At 39.5% G+C, this 27,771-nt stretch overlaps 1 protein-coding gene across 12 annotated transcripts in view; it reads left to right on the top strand.

Annotated features, from left to right (window-relative positions):
• LOC147653292 (uncharacterized) overlaps nucleotides 1-27,771 on the top strand; it is an 80,905-nt gene that overhangs the window by 25,964 nt on the left and 27,170 nt on the right. For 5 of the 12 annotated variants that reach the window (XR_015286580.1, XR_015286577.1, XR_015286578.1 and 2 more), the window contains 3 exons: nucleotides 22,843-22,951; nucleotides 26,802-27,007; nucleotides 27,447-27,654. Coding sequence is in view for 4 of the 12 variants with exons in the window: in XM_086888212.1 (XP_086744338.1) it covers nucleotides 11,851-11,969; nucleotides 22,843-22,951; nucleotides 26,802-27,007; nucleotides 27,447-27,520 (508 nt within the window). In the remaining 8 variants the exon portion in view is untranslated. Of the gene's footprint in view, nucleotides 1-9,188; nucleotides 9,311-11,850; nucleotides 11,970-22,842; nucleotides 22,952-25,652; nucleotides 26,010-26,801; nucleotides 27,008-27,446; nucleotides 27,655-27,771 lie in introns of all 12 variants that reach the window. The other 7 variants (XM_086888214.1, XM_086888215.1, XR_015286579.1 and 4 more) reach the window with 5 other exon arrangements.

Raw genomic sequence — 27,771 nt, 5'->3', positions numbered from 1 at the left:
CCTCAAGTGTGGCAGTCTAAGTGTCTGATGTTTTCTTCTGCTCTAAACCCAGTATCTGTTCAGTGCTTTCTCAAGAGAATGTTGAGAGTGTGGTTGATGCTTTAGAGGTGATACTTTCTAAGTACATAATCTTGAGGATTTGGGTAGGTTTGGTGGTAGTAGATTTGAGGATATTTCAGCTCACTTTTTGTGGTTTCAAGAGACACTATGAGTTCATGTTCCTTTATTGTTATAATCATCTGAGGCAGAATTTCTGACACCACTTTGCTTCCAAACGCTGCTTTTAAATTTTGGATTTTTATCAGTTTCTTTTTTTGCGTAAATTAAGCAACATATCTTTGATGTGCTAGTCTAACCTACAGCTTTGTACACTTATAAATCTATTCCTATGGAGTACAGTCATTCCTGGAGCCCCTTCTACCTGGTTTAAGTAGGACAAACTAGAAAAGGACACCTTGCTTTTCCTCTGGTCTGACAAGATCTTCATTCTGGTCATCTGCACTGTGGAGCACAAAGATTTCATCCCCCATCTGTGGGTGACTCCTGACGACACAGTGCTACTTCCTTGGCTCATTGTCTGAGCCTTACATGCATTTTACAGGATATGGTCTGTAAACCCCAAACACACCACCAGTCAATATGAATTTTCTTTCCTTTTCCCTGTTTTCCCATTGATTTCGAGAGTCTAAGCAGTGTATGTGGAACTTGTTCTCCCACAAGACTAACAACTAGATTTTGAGTCAGGCTAATTTGAGCTTCAGTTTTATTTTAGTCCATGTAAAGTGAGAATTATATTCAGTGATCCAATGAAGTTACTATGATATAAAAATATGGGAGATCAGGAATCAGTGTTCATTCATGCTGGGTGTACACAGGCACTATTTTAAAATAATTTATTTATACTTTCCTGTAAAACACTGTAATAACAAACCTCTATGAAGTCACATTTGTGCATGATGATTTATGTCCAGTGATTTCCACAGGTATATGTGTAGCTGTTTCTTTTCTTTGGAGATTTGAAGTGTATTAACTTTATGAACTTCATGGGAAAATTATTGCTTTTTAGAGGCATTATTCAATTACCCACTTAAGGCAAAATGCAATAAATCTTATATTACTCTAAAGCCAAGCATTAATCAGCAGGCCCTGCAAGCATGACAGTTCTCTTCTTCTGAATGTCCAGCAGGCTTAAGACAGTATTCACTGTCTTCATTTCATTCCCCAGAGCTACAGGTGATCAATTCTTGTTATTCTGCAGCAGTTTTTACTTACCAGCCTCTGTCTTCATCTTTGCAATTTGCTGTAACCCCTACTTGCCCTTATGCATTTTGATTGAAGTTTAAATTCTGTTTCCCTGTTAAGCGAGGTCAGTACATTCATACAGACAAAGACAAAATATTTTCCACATAACTCTGAAAAATTACACAACATTTAGGAGTAGATTTAAATATTTTAAAGAAATATATTTAGTCCAAGTGTTTTCTGTTTGAATAGTTGATTTTCAATAGTGGCAAAAAATTATGAAACTCAACTTTGATGCTTTTCAGTAACCTTAAAATCCAGATAAAAAGTTGCCACTTGTTCTTAAAAAGAAATATTTTTAGCCTAAATATTGACCAAAAAATACATTTTCATATCGTTTTTGGTTTCCTTGTTAATGCATGGCGAATATTTTCTATCTAGAAAGGGAAGAAGAAATATTTAGGAAGGCAAGAATAAGAAAACTGTTTTCTAACCTAAACCTTTTTGTGAGGTTTTATTTTTGCCTTCATATTTTAATGTGTTTTGCACAGCTAAGTACATTCCTGGCAGTTACACTAAACAGCTCGTTCCTCCTCGGTGTCTGTGTGCTGAAGAATTGCTTGCAAAGTCAGTGCAAGCAGCTTTTTGTTTATTTGTACTGGTTATCTTACAGACTGGGAAGATCCTATTACATTATATCATTGCGCTCTGATCAATGTCAACAGTAATGAGAAGCTAAGAAAATATTTTTCGAGGATGTAAGTTAAAGCTGTCTTGCTGATGAAAAAATAGAAATATTCACACAGCAAGAAGAAATCGGGGTGTATTTCCTTGATTAATGAGGGCCTTTCTTGCAGTGGTAGTCCGGGCGCTTTTATTGGCAGGTCAGTAGGTGGTGCCAGAGTCAAAGTAACCTCTCGAGCCTCTCAAAGGCACTCGCTGGCCTTGCCATCCGCGTTCAAATGTCATTTCCAAATGCCCTAAAAATGCTGTTAGTGTGCTGGCAAGAAAAAGGTATGCTTTTGTGTTAGAAAGCTCTGGTTTTGAATTTCAAGATGCTTGGTTTCATCTTTAAATGGTTGATAGGAGCTAAGCTTAGAAAGCCAAGAGCTGCAATGTCACAGTGTAGGAATAAGCTGGTCCTGAATCTGCCTTATGTGATATCTGCACATTTTACACGGGAGAGCACTTGCTGCAGGAAACAGAGGGAAATACGGATTTTAAAAAATCAAACTGATGGAACAAGCCCTCACCCATTCCAGCTCTCACTCCATGTTAGTGTTTGAAGATCCCAACTGATGCAAATGCAGGTTGGGATGCAGTAATACGGAGCAAGTTTCATATTGGTTCTGTACGATAGCTACATTAAGGTAAAAACCTTTTTTTTCCTAAACTATACAACTATTTGAAAGTGAGATCAAATAACTACCTAGGATTTTTCTACATGGGAGGATCATTACTAATTTTGTGGAGGACCTTAAGTGTTTTTAGCACTCATTTACTCGCAGGTATTTCTCAGAGGGAGACAATCAGTGTGCTGGCTTGGTCTGCTGTGTGATGCTGATTGTTTATTTGTGTAACCTTGGGTTGTGTGTAAGGCTGTGAGCTTCTGCTTTCCAATATTTGGGCTGGGTTAATGTGATGCAGGACAGGCAGACAAACACCTTCAAGCCTGCAGCATCTTCAGTCCTGCTCACACATCCTGGCACAGTATTCCTGCAGTGTCCTAGACATGTTTGCCCAGCAGCATCTCATCTGTCATCTCTGTGGTAAAGATGATTTCAGAGACTCCAAAATGTTGCTGCATACTGCCTTCAGGATGGGACAAAGGGATTTATGGATTGCTAACTACAGCCCAGTTTTTATCTGGGACTGATGAGATTGTTCAGTTGTCGACTTTGCAGTGCAATTAAGTGACAGGCCTAGTTTATCATACCCTGTGATTGGCACTGCAGCCTGGGAGCTGACTAACAAATGTGTGACTCCTCTGCCATTCTGTCAGCAGGCAGCTGGGGCCACCATCTCCAGCAGAACTTGGGTTGTCTGCAAGTTCTTATCACCTGCCAGCCTGAACGTGGGACAGTCAGCCACAATTGTATGTGCTGTGTGTCTGACTCCCACTAAAAGGGTTATTCAAATAACCAGTCAGGAGCTTCTTCCTGACTTCACAGCCATTTGATTCAGGGAATTGAAGCTGTGTGTATTACTCCTTATAGTCCCTGGTTGTTCAAGTAAGGACTCAGAGAGCTGTATGCAACTACAAAGTGTTTTGGTATCTTTCTAGCCAGTGACAATTTGTGCATCCCTCCAGGCTTGTATGTAGCTGCTGTTTGGTCACAGCTTCATAGTATGGTTTAGTTGGTAACAGGTAGAACCATCCTAGTACAAACCAATTGTGGTTTTGACTACAGCAAATTGTGATTTTTGATTACAGCAACACAGATTTTAAACCTTCCTGCAGTTTAGTGGAGTTTGAAAATAAAGGGATCCTTTAATAATAATGGCTTTTTTTTTTTTTTTGTACATCTTCTTATGCTTTAATAGCTTTGTACTCTGCAGATGGAAATAGTAACCAGGGGAAGAAATTTATTAATCCTGCTGTTCATGAGCTAAGCAGCAGACCCTGGACTAGAACTCCTCCCAAATCTCTGTGAGTTATCCACAAAGCACTTCAGAGTCACTTCATTAGCCATAGCCAGGTAGATTTAAAAGAATTTATAAATAGAATAGCCATGTGCTAATGGATATGAACCCATCAGACCATTTCCATGTTCGAAGAGGTTTGGATTCAGCACTCTGTAATTTCTTCACATCTCTGCATTCAGGCCGCTCTTCCATTCTCTGCAGACATCCAGGGAAGGAAGTAATGTGCTTCTTGCATACAGGTAAAGCACTGCACAAAGTAATACAAAGACAATTTTAAAAAAACCGGACAACTATTTATTTACTGACAGGATCCAGTCTCAGTGCCAGTCCAGCTCATCCAGAAGGAGGACCCCTCCACACTGCAGCAGCAGTGAGGTGGTATGGCTGCTCAGGCCACTGAGTTCAGTGATGGATTAGCACAATCACTTCCTGAGAGCCCAGAAGGCCTCAGACTGCAGAGGACCACCCAGCTCACTGGCTGCAGTCTCTCCAGTCTCAGGGAATATTTCTGACATCCTCAAACAAAATCTAAACTGTAGTGAAGGGTCAGCAGCTAAACCTGTGATATCTTGGAGGTCTAGCAGGGAACAGAGCAGCCCAGATGACTGCGTGCATTTCATCTTGCGCTGTGCCCTGTGGCTGGGTGTTTTCTTCAAGGTTTTGTGGATAAAATGGGATGGACTAGATAAAAGTGACTGGAGATTTACAACCACCTAAGACCCCTTTGGTCTCCAAGGCTTGGAACCTCGTGGCTGCAATACTCTAATGGAAAATATTTGCTGGCTGGTTAAATCTGCAGCTATTGTATGTGAAGATAAAAGAAATATTTAATAATATGTTCCTGCTGTTGTCCAGCACATTGCTGGCTGCATGAAAGCATGTGGAGTCCTCTCTGTGGAGGTAACTCAGTGCAATGGGGTGGGAAAGAGGGTGTCACTGCTTATAATTCAATTGTCACAGAGTGCCTGGGGTCATTCCAGCAGACAGTGTGTACAGCTTCAAGGTCTGAAAGGGCTTTTGGTGATGTGAAACATGCAGTTGCTAAATGCTGGATTTGATTTGTTTGTTGGAAGCTCAGCATAAAGAGGATAACTTTAAAAGGGGTGTTAATTCCTTGGCCAGGGACAGTTGCCATCTCACCAGAGACACATGTGTGTAGGATTAGCTCCTCTCCTAGGCCCTTGAAGCTGATCTCTAATATGAAAGAAACATTTTGAAGTGAGCAGAGTCTGTGCTGACCCTCCCACATAAAGGGTAAGACTGGGCAGTGACCATGTGGGTGGCAGAGTGGAAGTTTCCATGAAGTGTGGCTGGGAGCTTCTCTAATAATTTCCATTTACTGTGGCTCCAGTTGCACAAGGTTGGCTCACTGGCAAGGGCAGTGCCCCATCCCTGATCCCTGTCTTGATCCACCTTGTGTGGGGTACCTAAAAATAACAGCCCTGCTTAATTCAGTGTGACTTGAGTGTGCAAGAGATCAGTGTCAGGGCCATGCCTGTTGCCTTGGACACAGAACTGGGATTTATGGCAGGGTCAGAGATGATGGTGCATCACCATCAGGACATCTACACAGCTCACTGGGATGGTGATCCATGTAGGAAGCGATGGGAACAGGCTGGTGATGCTGACAGACAGAGGAAAAGAAGCCATGGTTTCAGGAGTGCACATCCCTGCTTTGACACCCCACATTCTATAGCTGTCCTTACAAAATCCTCCTGGTGCAGCCTTGAAAGATGTAATCTGCAGATGCTCAATGTGGGCTCAATTTTCCCCACATCATGATAAAGTTAGAGATGAAGTATTTCCATTTGTTTTTATCCATGGTGAATATTTTTTTTAAAATCATTAAGGCATAAATAACCTCATATAAGATTTTTTTGTTTTGTTTTGTTTTTTAAAAAAGATTGTTTTCCTTCATCTGATCCAGGCTTTCATCTGTTGAAATGTACATATGGACACAGTCAAACTTCCTCTGACTAACTTGGAAGCTATTTGAATATTGCAAGTGTGAAATCGTGACCACACGTGTTCTATTAACACTTTGTGAAGGAGAATTGTGTGTATGTGAGAGGAAAATCAGATGCATATATGAGGTGAAAATGGAAGCAGTTGGAAAGAAGTAAGAGAGACAAAAAGAAGTAAATATTGTGTATGTACTGAAACACAATATAAATTTAGTTATCTAGGCTATCTTCTAGTCCATCATTTCTCAATACATCAGAAAATTGCTCATAATCTACTTGAAAAATAACCGATTCACTCTTAGTAGAAATATTGCAATGAATGCTTTTAATTTGCAGGCAGCAAAATGATGGTGAGAGACTGAAAAAAATAAATATCAGTTCTTGAAACTATCAAAACTGTGCAAAGGTCAAAAGATGTTTCCATTTTTGTTGTAATAGAAATGAAATTAATAGAATATGAATAGAACATGAAATAGAATAGAAATGAAATGTAAACCAAGGAAAAGTTAATGTGGGTTAAATTTTGAAGTACAGATGCTATTTCTATCTCCTTTTGTCCACCTACTTAAACATACACATACTTCATGCAGCGGTGATAGATGTAGGAAGAGATATTTCAAATATCAGATGACTTCTTTATATTGTGGGACACTTTCATACTTTTAAATTTTGAAGGACATGTCTGTGTGGTGTTTTTTTAAAATTATTAAACTCAACACGTCCAAGGCTCCTTCATGCTCTTACAAACCCACATTTCCCACAGTGTTTGCAATTTGGCTGTTGAGTGGATTTTGCTGGTTCTGGTACTGTACTCACTTTGGCATGCAAGTCTTCTGCAGACCCTAGTGCAATCAAAAACCAACAAAATTGGATTTTTAACATAGCCACCACATTTACCTGACAAGTAAGCTTTTTCTTTTATTTTTTTTTATTTTTTTTTCCTTTTCATTTTAAGCTTTCCAAATAAGGAATTTTAGGGAAAAGGGAGAACATGCAGAGGAAAGGGCTTCCAGGCAAAAGATATGAGTAAAAATGTCTTTCATTTTTTCTTTCTCTCTGAAATGTAGCATGAAGTGAGGGCAGTGACTGTGATAATAGAGGCAAATGATAAATGAAAGAAAGGACACTTCAACATAATCTAGATAACAGGAAAATTTTAAATGGACAATTTAACATGAGAGTCTGCATGGAATTATTTTTCATTAAACAAGCAAAGCTTGTGATAATGCAAATGAAATCCATTTTTAGCTGCAGGAAATTTTGAGAATTTCAGAGGAATAGAAAATATGAGAATAATAATATCATGATGGTAATTCACAGCAATTTTAGAAGAGCATAATTGCACAACACAAGCACTAATCAAAGCTCAGAAGAGTACTTTAGCATTCATTAGGAATTCAGAGCTATTAGCATTTACCTTTGTCACTGGGCACCACACAACAAGCATTATTAATTTCATGTCAATCCAGAGCCATAATTTCCCTGATCAGATATCAGTTAATAATAACAAACCACCAAGACTGACTTCTCTGACATGGATTTCTGTCAAGTATTTTAAAAAGAGAGCTTAACTGGGGACTGCTTTAGAGGTAGAAATGTTGTCCTTGGACTTAGGTGGTCTCTGCAGGTTTTGAGCTATCCTCTGCAAGTACAAATTCCATCAATTTATTTGCATCTGCTGGCCTAAAAAAGTTTCAGAACATTGCCCATGCTGTCCTTCTTCCTATCTTACAGGAAATTTTGTGAGCTTCATCCATCTATGTGTGTGTTAATAATCAAATCATTACTGAGCTCTGTAGGTAGGTACCTTGTGCTGCTGTGGCACATGTGCAGCTCATCAGTTGTGCTCCCTGGAACTTCTGACCTGATGTACAGCTCGTCCTGCATTATTCTCTGTCGAGAATTTGTGTCATTTGCTTGCTGGCTTTTTATTTCTGCCCCTGCTGACTAGCTACACTTTTCTTCTGCAGCTGAATTCTTCCTGAATGCTTAATGTGAGGAAAAGAACATTTTGCAGATCATACCAAATGGTGATGGAGGTGTAGGGAACCTGTGAGCAAATCAAAGTTAAAGGAAGAAGAAGAATATGAAATATTATTCTCTTAGGTTCAGTAGAAGAAAAGCTGTGTTTTGTGCAGTAAAAGAAACAGACAAAACTAGTTCTGTGAACATGAAATGAGATCCTCTTATAACCCTTTTTATGCATTATTAAAAAATAGAATCTGTTCTTTTACTATTATTTCCAGACTTTAAAAAGTTCTGTGCCATATTTCTATAGCTCTTGAAGGAAGGGTTGTCGATAAGAGAAGACAGTGGCTGGTAAATAAAAGAATACTTCAATTTATCGCTCCATTAAGCATGATACAACTTATCAGCATGCAGGTGGGTCATGTCCCATTGTTGGAAATCATGAGTTTTGACTTGGCTTTTCCTTTCCTCAGCTCACTCACTGTCACTGCGCCTTTCTGTGGTTTGTGGCAGGATTGTTTCTCTGTTAGCAACTTATTTTTTAGCACTGTTCTGACACCTTGACAGTTCATGCGCTAAATCAGACTTTACAGTTCCTGGCAGGCAGTTATTAGATGTATTGCACTTAATTAACTTTGCACCTAATTGCAAGCAGTGCCGGCCGATTACAAAGGGCATAAATATATTAGTGCCCTGGCTGTCACATCATCACAAATGGCTGTTTGAACAAGTCAAGCAAAAGCAATTACCACATTGTGTGCATAGCCAAGTGTGAAGCAGAGTGCAGGAAGAGGGATGAACTGGGGTTCTCCTTGCAGGAATTGCATTTTGCACAGCACATTTCAGGTGACCCAGATAAGCAAAAAGTGTGAGGGAAGATTTCCTTTCATTTGTGTAACCACTTCAGGTGTGTGAAGGAAGAGCAAAAGTTGCACAGTGAGAACTGATGTAAGTTTTGTTGGATACCCGCTCTGTGTATCTGTAAATAAAATATGAAGATTCCAGCGTTAAGGAAGAAAAGCTAACATGAGATAAATGCTAAAAATTATAAGCAAAACTTGTGATTTAGAACGACACAGTGCAACTAATTACTTATACAGTAGTTGCCAAAATGAGAATGAAAGCAGAATTTGGTCTCATCTGTAGAGGGATATGTTGTAAAGAGCAAATGTTAGCACTCAGCCGGCATTCCATGGAAATCTGTCTTGTGTTAGCACAGGAAAAAAACATTTCTGCTGGAAAAGTAAGCAAGGCATTCGGAGCAATATTTAAAATTTTGTCAGTGGCTTTGTAAACAAGAATCTATATGAGAGATGTTTCCTCCTGTATCAAGTTTCCGTTCCAAGCACCACATGCTCTCTTTTGCAGAGGAAAATAGACCATATTCTACAGGTGGCTTAACTGTTGTTATGCATACAGCCGTGGAGGAATGTTGCCTTCCTTCCACAAGAATCCTGGCCAAGGAGAAGAGCTGAGAACTGTTAAATATGGTAATTTTTTTTCATTCCTTTTCTGCTTTGCAGCAGAATAGCCACTGAATTAGTAGTGTTTTGCAACAAAACAAAACAAAATGTTTGTTTTCTCTTTCAACAAAACTTAATTAGTCATCAGTGTGTAGACAAAGCACCATAAGCCCAGTCAAGGAATTTGATGGTCAACAGACTGTACTATCTGATTTGTACAAGGTATGTAATGCTTTGTACTGAGGTCACACACACCAGTTTTATATATAGTGGCCAAAAAAAGAACTTGACTTGACTTGCTTAAGGCAAGGGGAAATAAACAGGGGGAGTCACAACACGGTGCTGAATGAGTGGCTGTAGGGCTTGTACGCTGTCCTTATTTACCAGCTCTGAATAAGGGGAGCTGTGAGGATGTGTGTAAACCTTTCCTAGCCCTGAACAGCCATTCATTGTTATTCACTTCTCAATAGGCTGGCTGTGTTGTTTCTGATAACTCTTGGAAAAGGAGTGGTAGGTGGCCTTAAACAGAATTTTTTGATGCCTTTGCAATTGTATGTGCATGAAAAAGTGAGTGGACTCCTTTGTGTGCCACTGCATAAAGTGAGGAGATAATGTGTTTTCAAATACAGCATTACCTCACTGCTGAAAAGATTGCCCAGTTAATTAAGATCTTGGGTGGCCAGCAATTTTTACCCTGTATAAAATTAAAGATGTTGCTGTAGAGAAATTGTGCAGGGAAGTGTCCTGATGGAAAGGCCTGGGGGAGACAAATGCTGTCATTGGAGCAGCTTGTGCCAGAGCCACTCCTTACTAGTAGTGAGGAACTCAGCCCAGCAGAGAAATTAAATCAGTCAGGGGCTCATGTAGACCTCTATGATTTCAGTTTTCAAGGGCAAAATATAAGGTTTTTCACTGTAGTGTACAAGGAGTTACTGTAAAATATTGGGGACTTCAGTCTTCCAATATACAAGGTGAGTTATGTCCAGCACAAAGTGAGTTAAAATGTTACTTTCTAATTGAATGCACTAGAACTACCGAATAATGTGTGAATCATGTCTAAAAAGTAAAAGTACATCTAAAACTCCAGGCTTTTGAGGCAAATGAAATAAAACAACAGTGAGAACTCATTCCAGCAGAACTGGTCAGTCTTACATGCTTGAATTTTTTCCTGGTATGGGTGGTCCTAGAATCATTTAGGTTGGAAAAGACCTCTAACATCACTGAGTCCACCTGTAAAGCTAACACTGCCACCTGTAGAATATTTCACTGGCCCCCACCGAGTTCTTGGCTTTTCCACATTTATTATTTTTGTTCTGAGACAGAAAACAGAGCTGATTATCTGCTCCTTTTATTCTGTAGAATAGATGGTTCTTGGTCATGACTTCTGAAAGCTTACAGCCTTCCTGGGCTCCCACAATCCAAGGATGCCCTCTTACCTTGTCTTTTGTCCTTTCTTGGAAGCATCTAAAGGAAAACTGGAAACTGCAGTGGCACATGAACAATTCAGTTACCAAAAGCCCTCTGTTAGACTTTGTATCTGAGCCTGCTTTGTTCCTGAAGCTGCACACTTTGTAGTTTGACTTTTACACTCTATTGTAATGACTTTCCATCTGAGTGCATCGTGCTGCAGGAAGCTAATTGACTTTGACTCCTCTGCTTCTGTTCTCAGTGGGGGATGCCAGTTGTAATTCTCTTATTGATTGTTTAGAGCAATTAGCGGAAAACAAATTTTTCCAAAGAACAGATAATTTGGTTTTGTTGCTCTCCATCATTAAAGCTACAATTTGTTATCTAAGAAACAATTTGTTATCTGGGAAAAAAAAATTAATAGGAAACATATTCCATCTGTTTATTAGCTGAAGAGAGACAGGTTACCTCATCATTAATGTCATCGGTAATTAGCGCTGTCGAGCTGCCACCATCTGCACCAGGGGCTGGCAATCCCTCAGCAGCTTCAGATGCCAGGGCTGATTGTGCTTGTCTGTGCCAAACAATGGGCAGGCCCTGTGTGATGCCCACAGTTGTAAACAGTAGCAGGCTAATGTAATTTAACTGGACGGGTTTGTTGTATCTGTGACTGCCACCCTGGGAAGGACACGAGACTTTAAACCTCCAGGGCAGCTCCCAGTCATTGGGTCAGCAGCAGCAGGCTCAGAATGCCACTCTCAATTAATCAGGTTTCTGATGTCACAACTGGTTTTTGTTTCCATTTGGGACAAGGTTTGGGAAGGCAATGTGGTCAAAGTGGCAGGATCTGCACTCACATTCCATCAGCATCACAGCTCTCCATGATAACCGGCAGATAAACCCTGACATTGGAGAGCCTTCTTAGTTGCTGTTTACAACAACTCAAGTTGTTGTTGTTGAGTAGGTAATGTCTTGTTCTGCTTCAGACTGAGAAGGATAAATTCTAATTTACACCAGCTGAAATATCTTCAAATAATAATAATAAAAAAAACCTCCAAACAAAAACATCCAGGGAAAAGTGGAAATAATTCTGTAATATTTAGACTCTAGTCTTAGTGTTCTACTGACTTTTGCTTCTGTTATTCTGTTTGATTTTATAGTTTTACTTTGAGGAGAAGTTCGGAAAATTCTCACTGCATAATAAAATTGCCTGTGAGGGTCAGAGAATCTTCAGAACCCACATGCAGGGATTTGAAGACTTGTGTAAGAATGGCAGTGTGTAAGTTGGCATAAAGTTATTATAATGTGAATAATTATACATGTAGATGGTTAGAGGGTTGTTTGTTTAGTAGTTTTTCATTGGTGCTCCTCTGTTCCATGCATTCAGTCATGTGGATGATAAATAACACAGGTGCAGGTTAAATGCTTTCTATGGCACATGCTTATAAGCCTACACTGAGGTGTATTATTTCAGGAATTATGGAAATCATAATTAGGGAATATATATTAATTGTACTTATTGCCAAAACCTGGACACTTTCTTCTTGAGGGCCAGTGGAGCACAAAGCTGTTAAAAATGTGAGTTCCCACTGACATTGTAGAAAAACCCATTTCATACTTGTAAGGTGGAATACAATTTCCAGGGCACTGCCAGATGTTTGCTTTTGATACATGAAGCCTAAGTAGATCCAAGGAGAAGTCTCTTCTTCTGATGTGAGAATGTAGACATGCCATTGGAAACTCTGGATCTCAGTCAAAGAGGAATCAGGAATTTCAGAATCACTACAATGCATTTGTAAATATGTAGTGTTAGCAAGAGGTGCATTTGGATCAGTTGGTCTCATAAAAATGGACAGAAATAGGTTCTTGGAGGCAATAGCAAAACAGGGAAGAGTGTGAAGGATGCTGAGAAAGCTGTGATGTCTCAGTTCTCAATATGAAGTGCCTCTTGCAGAAAAGGTTCTGGATGTATACATATGTCTATGTAGATTACATATATATAATGTGGAAGGTGAATAATATAAGGAAGGAAATGAATCACAGGATATTCCTATTTTCTTTCTCATGACATTATTTTTCTCACATGTTTATTTACAAAAGGTGGTTTTCACTCATGTACTGATCCAAAGCATCTAAATATTCCTTTGTGTTTCAATAGATTTTAGGCCCAGGCATCTTTTCCGGTGCTTTTTTGCCTAAATTTATGGCGTGCAAATTTTTACAGAACTTGCTGCCATAAGAATTCATCTATCCTAAGGGGCATATACCAAAGAAGGAATAAACATGCTGTGAAAAAGTCAGATGTTTGATATCCGATAGGAATGGCAATCTATTTATAATTTATAATATTTATCATTTTATATAATATTATAATATAATTTATATTATAGTTATAATTTATAAGAATCTTCTGTTCTTGCATTTACTTTTGTGTCATTTCAGTAGGTTTTTTTGAATGTGGTGTGGCAATTTGCTTATTACAGAATATAATTTTAATATCTCATGATGATCATGAGGTATTGGTGGATCGATACAGAAGACAAAGTCATTTTAGTTTTGGGATTAGAGGAGGAGAAAGAGGTTTTAGTTGTGGTATAGGCATGTTCTAGGGTACAATTGTAACCTTTCAGTCACTTTTCATACCTCATGTGGAAAAACATCACAGATACTGAAGATAAATGTGATGCCAATACTGTAAATCCAGTATAAGGATTTATTGTATCACTGAGCTCTTTAAAATGTTAACATTTCTTGGCTTCACTTGGAAGCCTTAGCTAATTCCAGGTGAGTCACCTCGGACAGCAAAACCCACTGTTGGTGGACTTGTATCAGGCAGGGCATGAGGTAACAATTCTCAGGGGGCACCTGTGGATGTGAGAATATTTTGTTACTGTGTGGTTTACCAGCATTCCTTTATTTCTCATTACTTTATACTGTGCTCTTTTACGTGAAAATTAATTTCTGTTAATGTCTACAGTCAGGTAATGTACACATATCACTTAATGAACATAATATACCTTCAAATATTAAATTACAGCCTTTCTGCCTCCCAGGCAGACTGTCAGACCTGGTGGTATAAATTAATATGTAATGCTGCACAACTAACAAATTCCTTTTAGCCACTAGAACTGAAAGCAGCTGCCAGAGGCAGGGCTGGAGTCTTCTATGGGAGGCTACTGAAATCAATAGAAAGACTTATAATGACTTCATTAATTGCTAAAATAAAGCTGGGGGTGGAAAACTAAGCTCTGTGGGGAAAACAAATTAGGGAGGCAGGTTATGCTTCTCCATTAGAAGTGGAAGTTCTTCTTGGAGATAAGCGTTCTATCATAGCTTGCCTTAATAACTGTTCCCATGGAATTGTAGGTAGCACTTTTTATATATTTAGCTATATATTTGTATATATTTCACTGTTTTCAGGCTTGAACCACATCCATTGTTTCTACATGAGCTAAAGGGGAAAGCTTAGTGTTGTCATTCTCATCACAAGAGATGGGAGCCATGGTCTGAAGTCCAGGGGGCTGAAACCATCTCAGATCTCCCAGGTTTCCCACCTGGTTATGGACTGTGCTTCGTGGCAGGAGTGGAGGTGATGAGAAGTGAGCAGTCCCTTCAGACTAAACAACTAAGAAACATTTAGAAAAATAGGATAGAATCATAGAATTGATTACAGATCATTTCTTGATTGTAAATAATATACAGAAAAAGGATAATTAATTGTGAAGTTCAATTAAGGAAGGTCAGCCTCAATGTGCCTTATTTTATTTGTGTCTGTGATTATCACTGGTCAGATGTAATTACATACTTGTCAAATTGTAGCTCTGTAAAATTGTTAAATGTCACTGTAAATTGCAGGTTTTTAAAAAGTAATTATTATATATTTCTTGACTATTTTTAGGTTAAGAGGGTGTTTTTGTCTGGTGATACAAACAAAAGCTTAAAATAATCAGAGGTGACTCAAAGCATGCTCAAAATACCCACTTAATTTTAATAAGACTTGGACCTGACTGTAGGAGCAGAACTGTCTTAGCACATTTACAAAACCTGGCAATTGGCACAGTCTTACACAGATGCCATGGCAAATTAAAATTCAATAACAAAATTACTGCTCCTTCTGACAAATGAGCAAAGTGACATCAAATACCATCACTGGACACTCCTAGAAACTATGTGAGCTCCATTTTATAGGCAGATAAAATCTGGGGTCTAACTGTTAATACCTATATTAACAAAGGCTAAAGAGGCTCAGAAATGTTCCTTCCCTGAGTAAGTGACCATCAAAGCAGGAATCTGGGCCTTGTTTTAATCATCTCTTTGTGACAATCTAGTTGGATTGTTGAGTGATGGATATTTTCCCAGCTGCACTTATTTCTGATTACACACTGGTACTGGGCCCCAAAGCAATGATGTGCCACTGGGTGTGATTTAGGAAGTCTGGTGGGTATTTGTATGGACAGCACCACCATCACCCCAGATGTTAAAAGGAATATCTGTAAGCAGCAGGGTTACTTGCCAGGTTGGAGGTATCAGGGCCTTGGGGAATTGTTTTGGCCGACAGACTCTCTGGAGCATCCTGCATGACCTATGAATGCAGAGGTCTTGGTAAAGCAATTAGGCAATGTTTCTAATACTTAACACCAACTCCAAACTTCTTAGCCTACCTGGTATTTTTTTCTCACAGCTTCCTCCCTGCCCTTCACAGCTTTTTTTTTTTTTTTTGTTCTGCGCTGTTGTTAGATATATCTTCAGATTTATTGTATCAGCAGTCAGCTTCTGAAATTCTTCTGAGATGTGGTGACACTGGCATTTTCAATCTGTAAAGCTGTCCAGGACACTTCAGCATAACCCTCTTCTGGCAGTGCTGGGTATCAGAGCTGAGCAAAAGCAGCTCAGGTTTCATGGTGCCTGCTGATCTTTATGGGGATCCAAAAAAGAAACCATATTTGTCCAGAATGTTGTAGCGTGTCCCAAATTCAGGAAAGGGGGCTGTGTGTCTGAGTCCTTCATCCATCACAGCTGCTGGAGGTAAAGTGTAGCTGGGACAAAGCCAACCCCATGCAGCAGAGCTAAGCTGTGAGCTAAGGAAAAGAGAGGTGTAATAAGAATGGCCATTGATAGAAATCCACTGAAGTGAACAGAAGTGTAATCACAGAAGGATTGCATCCATAGGAAGACTTCCTTTTCACCTCTTAACCACAGGCTGTGAAGCTTCACTCTCTTTCACCTCTTCATATCATGAGGTGTCTCATGTTGAAGAGTTACACCCCACCAAAGTAGAAAAATATCTAGAAAAAATGCACTGGATCTTCTTTCAACCTCTTTTCTGCTGGGAAAGCTTGGATGACAGGGATGTAGAGACACCACTAGTATTGACCTATGAGTTAAGAATATTAGCAGGGCTTTTCCCTTCTATTTTTTTTAGGTTTTTATGATTGGGTCATAACAAACAATTTGATTTTGGGCACAGACCCCTCTTTTGTAACTCTAGCCCCACCTAAAATGTGCTTGTATGAGCCAGAGCTGTGCCCTTGAGCCAGAAGAAACTTGCCTCGGATCCTAATGGACCTTAATTAGCCATCAAACCCTCCCTTTATTGGCATCTTGGTAAGATAGAAAACTGCTTCCTCTTTTTGCCAACTTTATTAGCTCAAATAATTAAAGTTTAGAACTTCACAATCACTCCTCAGTGATAAAGGGAAACTTTGCTTTGGCTCATATTCTTTGAGATGGGTGATTTTTGAACATCAGCTTGAGGTGGACAGTTTCACAAGTGCAGTTCTTGGAAAATTTCACCAAATTCTTGATGCAAACAGGCATGCTTATTTTTGAATGTTAGATGTGTATCTCAGTGTTCTTTTCAATTCTTTGAGATTTTTTTTATTTTTTTTATGGGGTTGATCTGATGTAGGGAAAGAGGAAGGCATTTCCAGTCTAGATTGCATATGCAAACAGGAATGGAAATTGCCTACAGAGCCTTCATGCTTCAAGTGCATTGGGTGATTCTTTTGATATTCAGCCACAAACACATTCCGTGTAATATTCCACTCCTTTTGTTTCATGGTATCAAATGAAGACTGAGACATTAGAAGCAGGGCTTAAGAGAAATGAAAAATGTCAGTAAAAGCAGCTGATGAAAACCTTATTAAACAGCAATGAATGTCAGGCCGTGTTCCTTCTGTAATGTATATGTTTGTAATAACAGCTCAGAATTCTGCAGGGACCTATAAGTAACGAACAAAATTGGTCAAGCAAAAAAGAGAAGTTATTGGAAACTTGAGTGCTGTTGAGTCCCATAATATGCAAACTGTACATCTGCATAAAATAAACCTGTGCCCTGCTGGTAGCTTTTATACTGTTCCCCTTGTATGCATCAATTTGTTTGCAGGGTTGAGTTTACTCTGGTAAATGTTTTATGGTGAGAATTATGTCCCCACTTTCCACAAGTAGCCAACATTCATTGTCAATAACAAGGCCAAATGTAAAACTGAACGTGACAGGCAGTGTCTCCAAGGAGGCCCCTTTACCTCATACAACATGGAATTCATGAGCAAACAACTGTTAAAGTTAGAAAAGCTGAAAGTGTGAGTGTGTAGATTAGAGAGTTTTCTTAAGTAACTGGGTGAAAAAGTTAAAATTTAGAGTTGAAGTTAGTTTAGAAAGCAGAAGACAAAATAGAGGATTTAGGGTGTTGTTTCTTTTCCTTCTTTCTTCTTCATGTTCTTCTCCTAGAAGTTTTTGGGTAATAGTGGTTGGACAGAAAATGCCACAGTGCAGCACACAGGTGATGGGTCATTGGGTCATTAAGAAAAATAATATACATGTCTATTGTTAATTGGATAAGAATGAGTGTAAAGATAAAAGAACTGCTTGGTTCAGGGCCATTTTGTGCTTTCAAAGCCAAAGTGAGCCACAAAGTGAGCTACAAGGCCATTCTGTACCATCAGAAGAAAATGAGCCAGATTGCAGTGAATTGAACTTGTGCAGAAGGTCTGGAGACACCTGCCAAGTTTTGTGATAACATCCTAATAAACACGAGAAACAAGATCCTAACAGGCTTTGGAGTTTTTGTCCTGACCCAGAGGACTGTGATAAAAGGGATTCCCGTGAAGGAGCATCCCCAAGGAGCTCAGCTCAGAGGAGACTGAGAAATCCAGGAGGAAAGAAAAATACAGAAATGCAGCAGAATCAGAGAGAGAAAAAAGAAATGAAAAAGAATTTTTTAGAAAAAGTTACATTAGGCTGTACAAAAGACACAAAAAAAAGGAAAACAAAAATACTGACAAACTCTAGTGAGGGGAATCTATTAATTTGCCTGGAAAGACAAAAAACCAGAGGCTTAAGGAGAGTCTAAAATTGGTAAAGAAACAAAACCTCTTGACTTGGAGCAAAAGTTGCACAAAGGGTAGCAGAGTACTAGAAATTACTTGCCTGAAACTCTTGGAGTAATGGGAATAATAAATAAAAGCAGAAGCCTGTGCTCAGCAAGGTTTTGAGATAGGACAAGCATGTTTTACTAGAGCCTCAGGCTCTTTCTTGGTCAGAAAATGGTGGTTGATCTGAGGGAGTTGCCTTGAGAAAACCTGATGATAGGAAGCTGGGGGAAATCATAAAGCTAGAGAAGTTACAGTGAAAAGTGGAATATTTCCTTGCCTCTGGCAATATGAAATGGGAGAAGGGAGGACAGATGGAGGGATGTGGGGGAAGAGGTTACCAGGTTGCAAAGATGTTGTTTTGGAGCAAGAGCTCGCTCCTCTGGATGGATTGCTTGGCATGGGGAATGCAGTGCCTGTCAGGTGCCTGTGCATGTGGCCTTGAACTGCACTCCTGGACTTCAGCCATGGGCTTTTGGTAAATACCTTTTGAAATCATGGTGTTATAGGATCTGCCTTCACAGGACTCCCTTTGCAATAAATAGACTTTGGGGCGTACTCTGGGGGCAGATGATGATTTATGTGCTCAATAATCTTTTTCCTGCCCTGTGGAGAAATCTTTAGATTGGCTAGCAGGCCTAGAATCAGGGAGAAGCCTAGAATGCTAGGCTGCTGATGGAATGATGATTTTATCCTTAAGTACTTGAATCTCATTTTGGTTCTGCCATTCTCAGTATCAGCTTTTTGTTGTTGTTTCTTAACCCTTGCAAGACAGGGACTCACCTCACCTGCTCTTGTGGGCACTGGAGAGAGCTTGCACAACTCCATTGCAGTTACCTTAGAGTGTCAAAATCCCCTTTGCTCCATGCACCATGAGCTGGAGCTCCAGTCTTTTTTACAGCCTGGGTGGTTTGTGAAGGATACTTTGTGAATTCCCAGGAGAAAACAGAGCTGACAATATGAAGGCTTTTCCTCAGGTTTCTTCAAGTATTAAGGGAAAAATTATAATCTGTTTGGCTTCAAGGTAAAGAGCAATATTTATACAACTAAGCCCAGGGACAGAATACTCTTTATTTTATGATCTGCAAGAAAAATGCCAAATGAACTCATCTGCTCGTTATTGTAACAGGCAAATTCTCAGAATAATGCCATTTAAAATTCAAGTGTCCTCTGGTTTTAAATATCAGTTTGACAGACAGCAAATAAGTCATAAATTTGGTAAATACTAAAAGGGTGAAAATTTATTTTTTCTACTTGTCTCATGGTTAATAATCAGTAGCAGTTAACAAACTCGCTTCATTCTTGCACAAAAGCTTATAATATATCACAGAATTAGCATCCCAGGTGGCTTGCCAGTGAGACAAGAAGCTCAGCTTAAAGAATGACAGAGGTCTATTTTGTATTCCCTTAACAACTGTGTAGTCTCCAGAAAGATGCAAATTGTTGAATTCAAATGGCTCTAAACATTGTTCTTGAGTACTGATATAGTAAGGAAGTAATGCCATAAAAATTTGCAATAAAAAGATTACATTACATTCTCTGGGTACTAAAGCTTTAATTTGTTAGCCACACAGGCACTGGGGTGGGAAACTGGAGAGCAGTCAGTGTAAATGGATACCAATCCAGGCACAGCCCTGGAAAAGTACACATTAAAAGAATGATTTTCAATTTTTGGGGGGTGCCAAACAGAGTATGCTTAACCTGAACCACATTCTTGCAACCCAAGATGTACAACCTGTGTCAGTATGTGAGATCTGCCAAGGCAATCTGGAAAAATCAGTGACATCCAGGTGAAATGCAACAGCTTTGATGCTCTTTTCACCTTGTCTCCCGTGTGCTGCTCTGACTTAAAATACTTTTGGAAGTTTCCGTCTTCAGTGTTCAGTTCCAAAAATCTTAATGATTGGCAACAGATATCCAAAAGTGGCCTCAAAAGAGTAAATGTGCTTTGATATATTTCTTTGTTCTTTTACAGTAAATGAAACAATTAGTCCAAATGAGGCACTTCATCACTGAAACCCAGAGGAATTTCTTGGCTGCTGCCAAATCATGAATAATAATAATAATAGTGCAGAAAAGGAGGAGTAGTCATGAGAGTAGATAATCTATGGGTGATGAATAAAAGCCGATTTCAAGGACTCTTGAGCTGGGTTAACTTCTGCTGAAATGCTCAGTTTGTGTTTCAAAGTGTTCAGTAAGCCAAGAGTGTTACAGTAGATTGTATGAGGTCCTGCAAAACACTTGATGTATTCATTTCTAACATAAAAAACCTGATTATTCTCCAATTTCATGTAAAATGCGGTCAGTGGAGATCACTATTAGTTGAAAGCAAATGTAGCTTGAATTGTGTAAGGACAAGCTAAGCTTTCTGCTTTTCTGCTTCCTGTTAAAGCCTGTGTATTTTATTTTGCAATCCTCTTGCCCATCTGCACCACATTTTCCTGTTTACCCAATTGGCTCGCTGTTCTGGCTGACTGTACTTGTGCAGGGCACAGGTTGTGTCCTTGTGGCCATTGGCCACACTGACTTCATCTGCAGATTCCACCAGACAGGGCTTCATTCCTTCATTCCTGGTCAGCTTCAGAGGTGAACAATATTTTAGGAAAGTCAAATCTTCACCTTGTAAGAGAGCGTGCTGAAGCGCAGGGAAGAGGCTTTGCGTCCAGAGCATTGCAGGAAGAATGAAACAGAAACAATAATGTGCTCTTTCAGCTCTTCCTGATCCCTATTTCAGAAATCTGTACATTTTAAGGAGGTTGTTAAATCAGGTGTTGTTTGGTGAGATGCAGTTATCACAGATGAAATAAAAATGTATCTGCCTGCAAGCAGTCAGCTCTCCCATTTGCATCTCTTCTAAAGGACACAAAACCTAATTCTTCACTCTTAAACTGTGTCCTTCATCCTTAAGGCTTCAATGGATGCTGAAGAACAGGAAATGTGGGGAAGGTGGAAAGGGAGCATATTACAACTGAGCTTTGGTCCACCTGTTTGAGCTGGTTTTGGTTTGTCTCAGGACAGTGTCTACACTTGTCCCCAGTTTGTATTCGAGGGGCAGCTGGGTGGTTGGGTCACACAGTGGAGCCATTTGTGGGCTCAGCTCCTCTGCCACTGTGTGTGCCCAAATGGAAGCAGTAAGACTGTGCCAGCAAACCTCAGTGTTTCAAAGGCACGAGGTGTCACTTGACTGCTAAAGGCTGTTATTGAATTCTGTCCTGCTGCATGAAGTGTCCCCAGAATCTGCTCCCCAGTTCCCCAGCTGATGCTGCAGGTGAAGCCCACTGCTTTTGTAGGCTGCAGGAGGGAAGAGTTTGGGCTGTTTAACTACCTATAGTAGAGTGCTCTTTGTAACTTCCCAGATGCATAATCCTCATAGCCTTCTTTCATGGAGTAAAGGAGATGAATTTTAAAAACCATGGATTTTACAGATCCTGGGATATTTACCCTAAGGATTATTTCACTTTGAGGAAGTGGGCTCTCTGGCTGACTTTAGGGGAACTATATCCCAGCTAAAGTGTGCACCACTAGGGATTGTCTTCATTTCCTATCTTAAAATCTGTGCTAAGTAATAAAAAAAAAATTAAAAAGGAAGGAAAATAAAAAGGTCGAGGTCACACTGCTGCTGCAGTCTCATTGAGAATTCAGATGGAAAACACAAGCTAATCTATACAAAAATAACACCTAAAAATGATACAGGAATAATCTTGGACATGAGAGAATATTTAAGAAGCCCCACAGTCTGCACAGTTTGGTATCTTAGAGTTGTAACTACCTTTCCTGGTGATGGGCAAACAGAAGGATGCTTTTTCAACAACTGGTCCATTTCTGGGCAGTCTCTAAATCCCCTTTGAATTCTGTGCATGCAGTTAAGTCTCATTCTTGTCATGGCCAGTTAAGGTGTGCTTTTATGTATTTTTGAAGAGTGAATGAAGTCCTTGTATCTTAATCCCTGCAAAGAACCAGGATGTGTTAATGCTGTCAGGGCAGAAAGGGACTGTGCATCCCTGTCTGTGACTTTTACTGGCCAGATAATCCCAGGGAGGTGTGCAGCTGGAAACTTGTTTCTGTGGTGCTTCCCTGGATGTCCTCACTAGCTGCACAAGAGCTCTGTAAACTCTTAAGTCCTTTTTGCTTTTAAGACTACTTACCCCAGGAGGATTTGGGAAATTTTTGATGTTGCAAGTAACCAAGTGGTGCTGTGTTTAATTATAATTGATTGGTATTTTTGAGCAAAAATTTCATTAATTAACTATAGAATTTCTCTTGGAAGCAGGATCCCTATCAAAGAAACTGATTTTCAGATGAAAATAGTTCTACAATTCTAAAAGTTAAAAAAAATACCTTTTAAATTGTTATATGTATATTTTCCATGTGTTTTCATGTTTCTTCTCTATAACCATATAGCAAATTGTGAAAATTAACTTCCCCCAATGTGAAATGGGAGGGAAACAATTGCTGCATTGCAAAAAAAGGAGGGAAAGAAAGGGTTAACCTGTAAGTTAAAAATTTCTTAAAGTGCTAAAACAGAAAGGTGAAAGAAAACCTGAAATAAAGTGAATTGCAAGTGGAAAAAACAGTGTGGGAATTATTGAGTTGCTTTCGAGCTGTTCTACCATTTTCTCTCAGCAAAGCACAATACCAAATTATCAGCACAGTTCTAGTGTCTCTTTCACATTTCAGGGCTATGGAAGAGAGATTCCAATTTGTACTTACTTCTTAAGACTTATAGATGTGCCTTTCCCTGGTAAATAGAGATTCAGTGATGCACTTTATTGTCTCTTTCAGCTTTCCCAGCAGGAAGACTGGCCTCTTTACATTGGAAGACATCTGGCTGTGGTGTTTGCATTTCAGAATCCTTTCCACCTGTTTTTGATAAGCTGGGTGAAATAGATCAGTAAGTAACATGACTTTGATAAAAGTAAGATTGTATGTAGTCAGGGGTAATTCAGTAAGTGAATTTTCTGTTCAATTTGAACAAATTTATGGCTAATAGTACCCAAGAATTAACAGACTATTAACACTCATCAGCACTTAGATGCTAGCAGATGAAAATGTTTCACATGTGAACTAGGTGCTGTTCTGTTCAGAAATAGATGTTTCATATTTTTGCAGTAGAATAAAGAGCAGCTTCATGTTGAGCCAGGGCACTGACTGGGAGAACTGTGCTGCGTTAACGTGATCTTACTCAAAAGCTGCTGTTCGCTCCAGGAACACGTTTTTGTCTACAAGGCCATCCTACCACCTTCTCAATTATCAGCAAAGGAAATAGGGTCAAATAATTCCATCCTCTGTTTAAAATACCTTTCAGAGAGTATTTTGATTGTGATCCTGCAGAAACTGAACAACTTAGTTAATTCTGATCATTGCACATGAGCAGAGAAGTCAATTTGAGGCCTGCCTATCTGGCATGAAAGATGAACTGTAACAATACATGTAAATGTTTCATTTCCATGTGGGCTGATCCAGTGAGGTCATATTGGCATCTTCTCATTCATTAAAAAGAGGAGCCCAGCTCAGTTACCTGAGTGCTCGATCAGAATAATTGTCCTGAAATGAGGATCAGAAGCTTTTGGTTTTCATTTCATTCTCTAACTCATACACACTGTAGCAGCTGTAAGAAATTGGATTTGAATCCTGCCATGGTTTGGAGTATTTTTTTCTCCATCTCTGCTGTTCATGCAGCACTAAATCTTTTGCCCAACGTTCCTCAGAAGATGAGAGGAGAAAGGAACACAGCAGACCAAGAAGGTGAAGTACTTGAATGTCCTGTATGGCATGTTCTTCTTCTGTCTTTCCTTACCTGGTTATAACAACGACAAAATTGTTGGGCTTTTGAGATAAAAATCTGTTTAAAGCTCTTGGAAAGTGCCTGTTTTTATCACAATTAATTGCTTCCAGTGGGACTAAGTTTTAGTAAAGGTAAATCTTCACATCATCAGGGATTAATTAGGACAAAGTGCAAAGGAAAGAGAAGTAGAATGATAATTGTTCTTATTATTCTTAATCCTGTATTATCTAAGGAGAATTTTTTTTTTTCATTTTTCTGTTAGCTATCATGTTTGCAAATTTAGGTGGACTATTCTGTGTCCAAGCTCTGAGTCAGAAGGAATAGGAAAACACTGCTGTCAAGCACCAGAAAAACAGCATAGTTTTTGTGAGAGATCCCAGCCATTTTACTTTTACTGGAATCATGAAATCTCTCTGTGATCAAGTGTCAAGCTTGTAGTGTTCCCATACCCATCTCTGCAGGAATTCCTTGCATTAGTGTGCAGAGGCAATAGTAAGAGACCGTCCTTGGTATATTTTTCCTTGGGGACTTCTACACTGCACAGGCTTTCTTTTTGACCTTTGCATTTTCTTCTGAGGACAAGGGGTTGAAGCCTGCAGGATAACCAGAAATACCCAACATGGCTCTGGAGAAAACCTACGCTGCTTTTGAGCTCCAGGAGTAGTAAACATCTGGGGATCATTTGAAACTGTAGCTGCTCCCTCGCTATGGAAGACATGAAAGAAGCAGTTAATGTTTCTTTTCTAGGTTGGGAATTGATCTTTATCACCACTTTCCCTAACCTGTATTAATAACAATCACCAGGGACAGGAGAGGCACGCAGACTTTAAAAGGCAGCAGTAGTTGCCCTAGGTCACGGAAGTAAAGGAGGAATTTGGATCTGAGTCTTTCTTGTTTTCTGTCCAGAAGTATGAACCTCTTTTGTTGGAAGTAATTTTTGTGTGAAGTTTGACTGCAGCTTCTGAGGGTACATTAAAATAAATCAAGTTAACAAGAAGAAGAAAGAAAAAAATCCCTCCTGTAAGGCCTCAAAAATGATTTCTATGCTATACTTAAAAGAACTGTAAAATTTTTTTCTTTCTTTCTTTTTTTTTCTTTTGCCAGGCCTTTCAATTTTTAATTTAAGGTAGATGTATATGAGAAGGTAGTTCTTGCTTCCTATAACATTTTTTCTAATATTTCCTGTAACCTTTCTTGAATGACTGCCTTTACCATGGACCGAGTTGTTTCAGGATCTGTTCCATCTGCCGCTCAGAATATTCCACTCCCATCAGTGGAATGAAGCCTTTCTGGCCTTTTCTTTTAATGCAGAGCCACAAGATTGAAGGGAAAACCCCATGGAAATTATTTTAGGGGCATAAATGAAAATTGAGGTTCATGTTGTGAAATTATTACTGAGAGAAGCGTGAGGTGCTGCTTTTGCTGATGTAGTGGAATAATTCAAGTAGCAGTTTAAAATTTTATAAGTTCCTCTAGCTGGAGCATGAACTAAAACATTCCCATCTCAACAACCTAGCACTCCCCACAGGTCTCTAGTCACACTGGAGATGTTGGCTTAGAAGAATTTTATTTTTCTTAACTTTGGGAAGGAGTAATGCACAGATAAAAAAATCAATGCAAGGTATTCATGATGGGGGAGATTTTCTTGCCTATTTTTATATGAACTTTTTCTGCACAACTATGGTAAGGCAGATTTCCAAAGCAGCCTACTTGAGTCTTGCTGCTGTTAGATATTAATGGTTGAATCCACCATGATGCTTTGAAAAGTTACACTTCCATGGATAATAGTTACTTTCCTTGTTCACAGATTGGGTTTTTTTGAGGAATAGAACTACGAAAGCACCCCTTCCCCTTCCCCTTCCCCTTCCCCTTCCCCTTCCCCTTCCCCTTCCCCTTCCCCTTCCCCTTCCCCTTCCCCTTCCCCTTCCCCTTCCCCTTCCCCTTCCCCTTCCCCTTCCCCTTCCCCTTCCCCTTCCCCTTCCCCTTCCCCTTCCCCTTCCCCTTCCCCTTCCCCTTCCCCTTCCCCTTCCCCCCTCTCCGTCCCCTCCTTCCTTTTCCTCCTATCCCAGCTGATAAAAACTGGATTTCAGTGAAGTCAGAGGGGAACATGAAACCATCTAAGGAACAGACCACATAGAAACCCTACAGCACAAATTAAGGAAAGGTTCTTATCTATCAGCCTAATTGGCTGGGGCCTACTGTTTTACATATCAGATGTCTCCCTGCTGCTCAGAGAATCTTGAGTGAAGTAAATCTGTGCCAGAAACAATTTATCCTGGTGAATGTTTATGTGTCTGTAGATCACAGGGTGGCCTGCTTCCTACCCACTGCAAACATCACCCTGATTTAAAGAGGGCACTGGTGCATCACTCTGCTAAAGGACAAAGTGCTTGCAGAGTTAGACACTTACTCCTCTTTACTGGGTCACATGTGGGTGAGGGTTCTCTTAAGTGCTCCATTAATGTGGAAGTCATTTTAATGACTGCACACTGTAAAAAGTTCAAGCAATTATATGTAATGCATGATGAACAATATGACTTCCAAATGTTCACATGTAATTTGTCAGATTGTCAGATGTCAGGTTGCAGCTGGAAAACAAAACAAACCCCTCAACAAGGTTGCAGTCTGCTCTTTAGAAGAGCCACATGTTGTAACCTCAGAACCTCAAAATATCAGCTGTTTTCTGTGCATGATGAGAGCAGTGGAATCTGTGCCATACTCTGTCCTTTGTTTCCTGGAATCTGGCTGCAGTAATGATCAGATGTGTTCTTTTGCTAAGTGCAGTTGGTGTTTGATCCATGTTCAGACCAGTGAATTGATCTGTGCTTTTTTTTTTCCCCCCTGATTGTATCTCAATGTGACATAATTTTTGTACAGGGTGTAACCAAGGCAAATATGTAAATAAGGAATGATATTTTCTAAAGTTCATCCGTGGTTGCTCTTTTCTTCCTTTTAGACAACATGAAACTACCTATAGACACCAAATGAAGTCAAGGACCCTTGTACTCTCATCCTGGCAGCCTTTTGTGAAGCATTTAAAGTCAAAATACTCTGGACACATAAAGGATGGAGATTTACATCTTCCTAGAAAGAAGTACAGAAATGACCAATCACTGTTGCCAGGAACATTCTGCCTTTTTCAGAACTTCTCAAGGAGCCCAGGTACTCTCATTTGAGTCCTTCAGCACAGATTCCACATCCCACACAAATTTCCTGTCCTATTTTATGTTCATCTGTTTCTGCTGTTCATATCCACTCCTGGTGCTTTCTTTATTATACAGTGTGTTAATTTTTTTTTTTTAATTGCCAGACTGTGGGTGTAAGCTAGCATGATAAACTGAGCCTGAGCCTTTCAGGAAGTGCTTCCCTGTCTCATCTTTTCCTTCCATGCAGGCAATGGCACATGGGAAGCAGGTAGGGCTAAAAGCAAGGATAGCAGCTGCCTCAGCTGTCAGACACTGGTCTGTTTGTATTTGTGAGTTATACAGCAGTTCAGCCAAGGAAAACTTCCAATTATACTTAATTAAGTATTAAAAAGACAATGGGAAAGCCTGGTTGAACCACCATTCCAACTGGATGTCTCGAAATTATTCCTTTGCAGGTGAAGCTGTTTGTATGAGAAATACACCCTCAAGCCCTCAGGTTTTGAGTTTTCTCAAAATGTGTCAACTGTGATTTTTCTGAGGATTGCAATATTTCTTGAAAAATTTATATGAAAGGTTTGGATTTGGTTTTTTTTCTGGGCCTAAAGAAATGTCATAATCTGTTCCAAAGAAAATCACCTTCCTGGGAGCTTTACAGCTATTCAGGTTAGTTTCATGTAAGTTCTGTGGAATATTGCCATCAGATAAACAGACCAACAATACTGAAGCAAGGCATTTGAATATTGCACTTGGAAACAAAGTATTTTATATATTGAGATAGAA

The sequence above is a fragment of the Cyanistes caeruleus genome, chromosome 5 (assembly GCF_971803275.1).
Source record: "Cyanistes caeruleus chromosome 5, bCyaCae1.hap1.1, whole genome shotgun sequence".
In the NCBI taxonomy this organism is placed as follows: domain Eukaryota; kingdom Metazoa; phylum Chordata; class Aves; order Passeriformes; family Paridae; genus Cyanistes; species Cyanistes caeruleus.
This window is presented reverse-complemented; position numbering and strand designations above follow the sequence as displayed.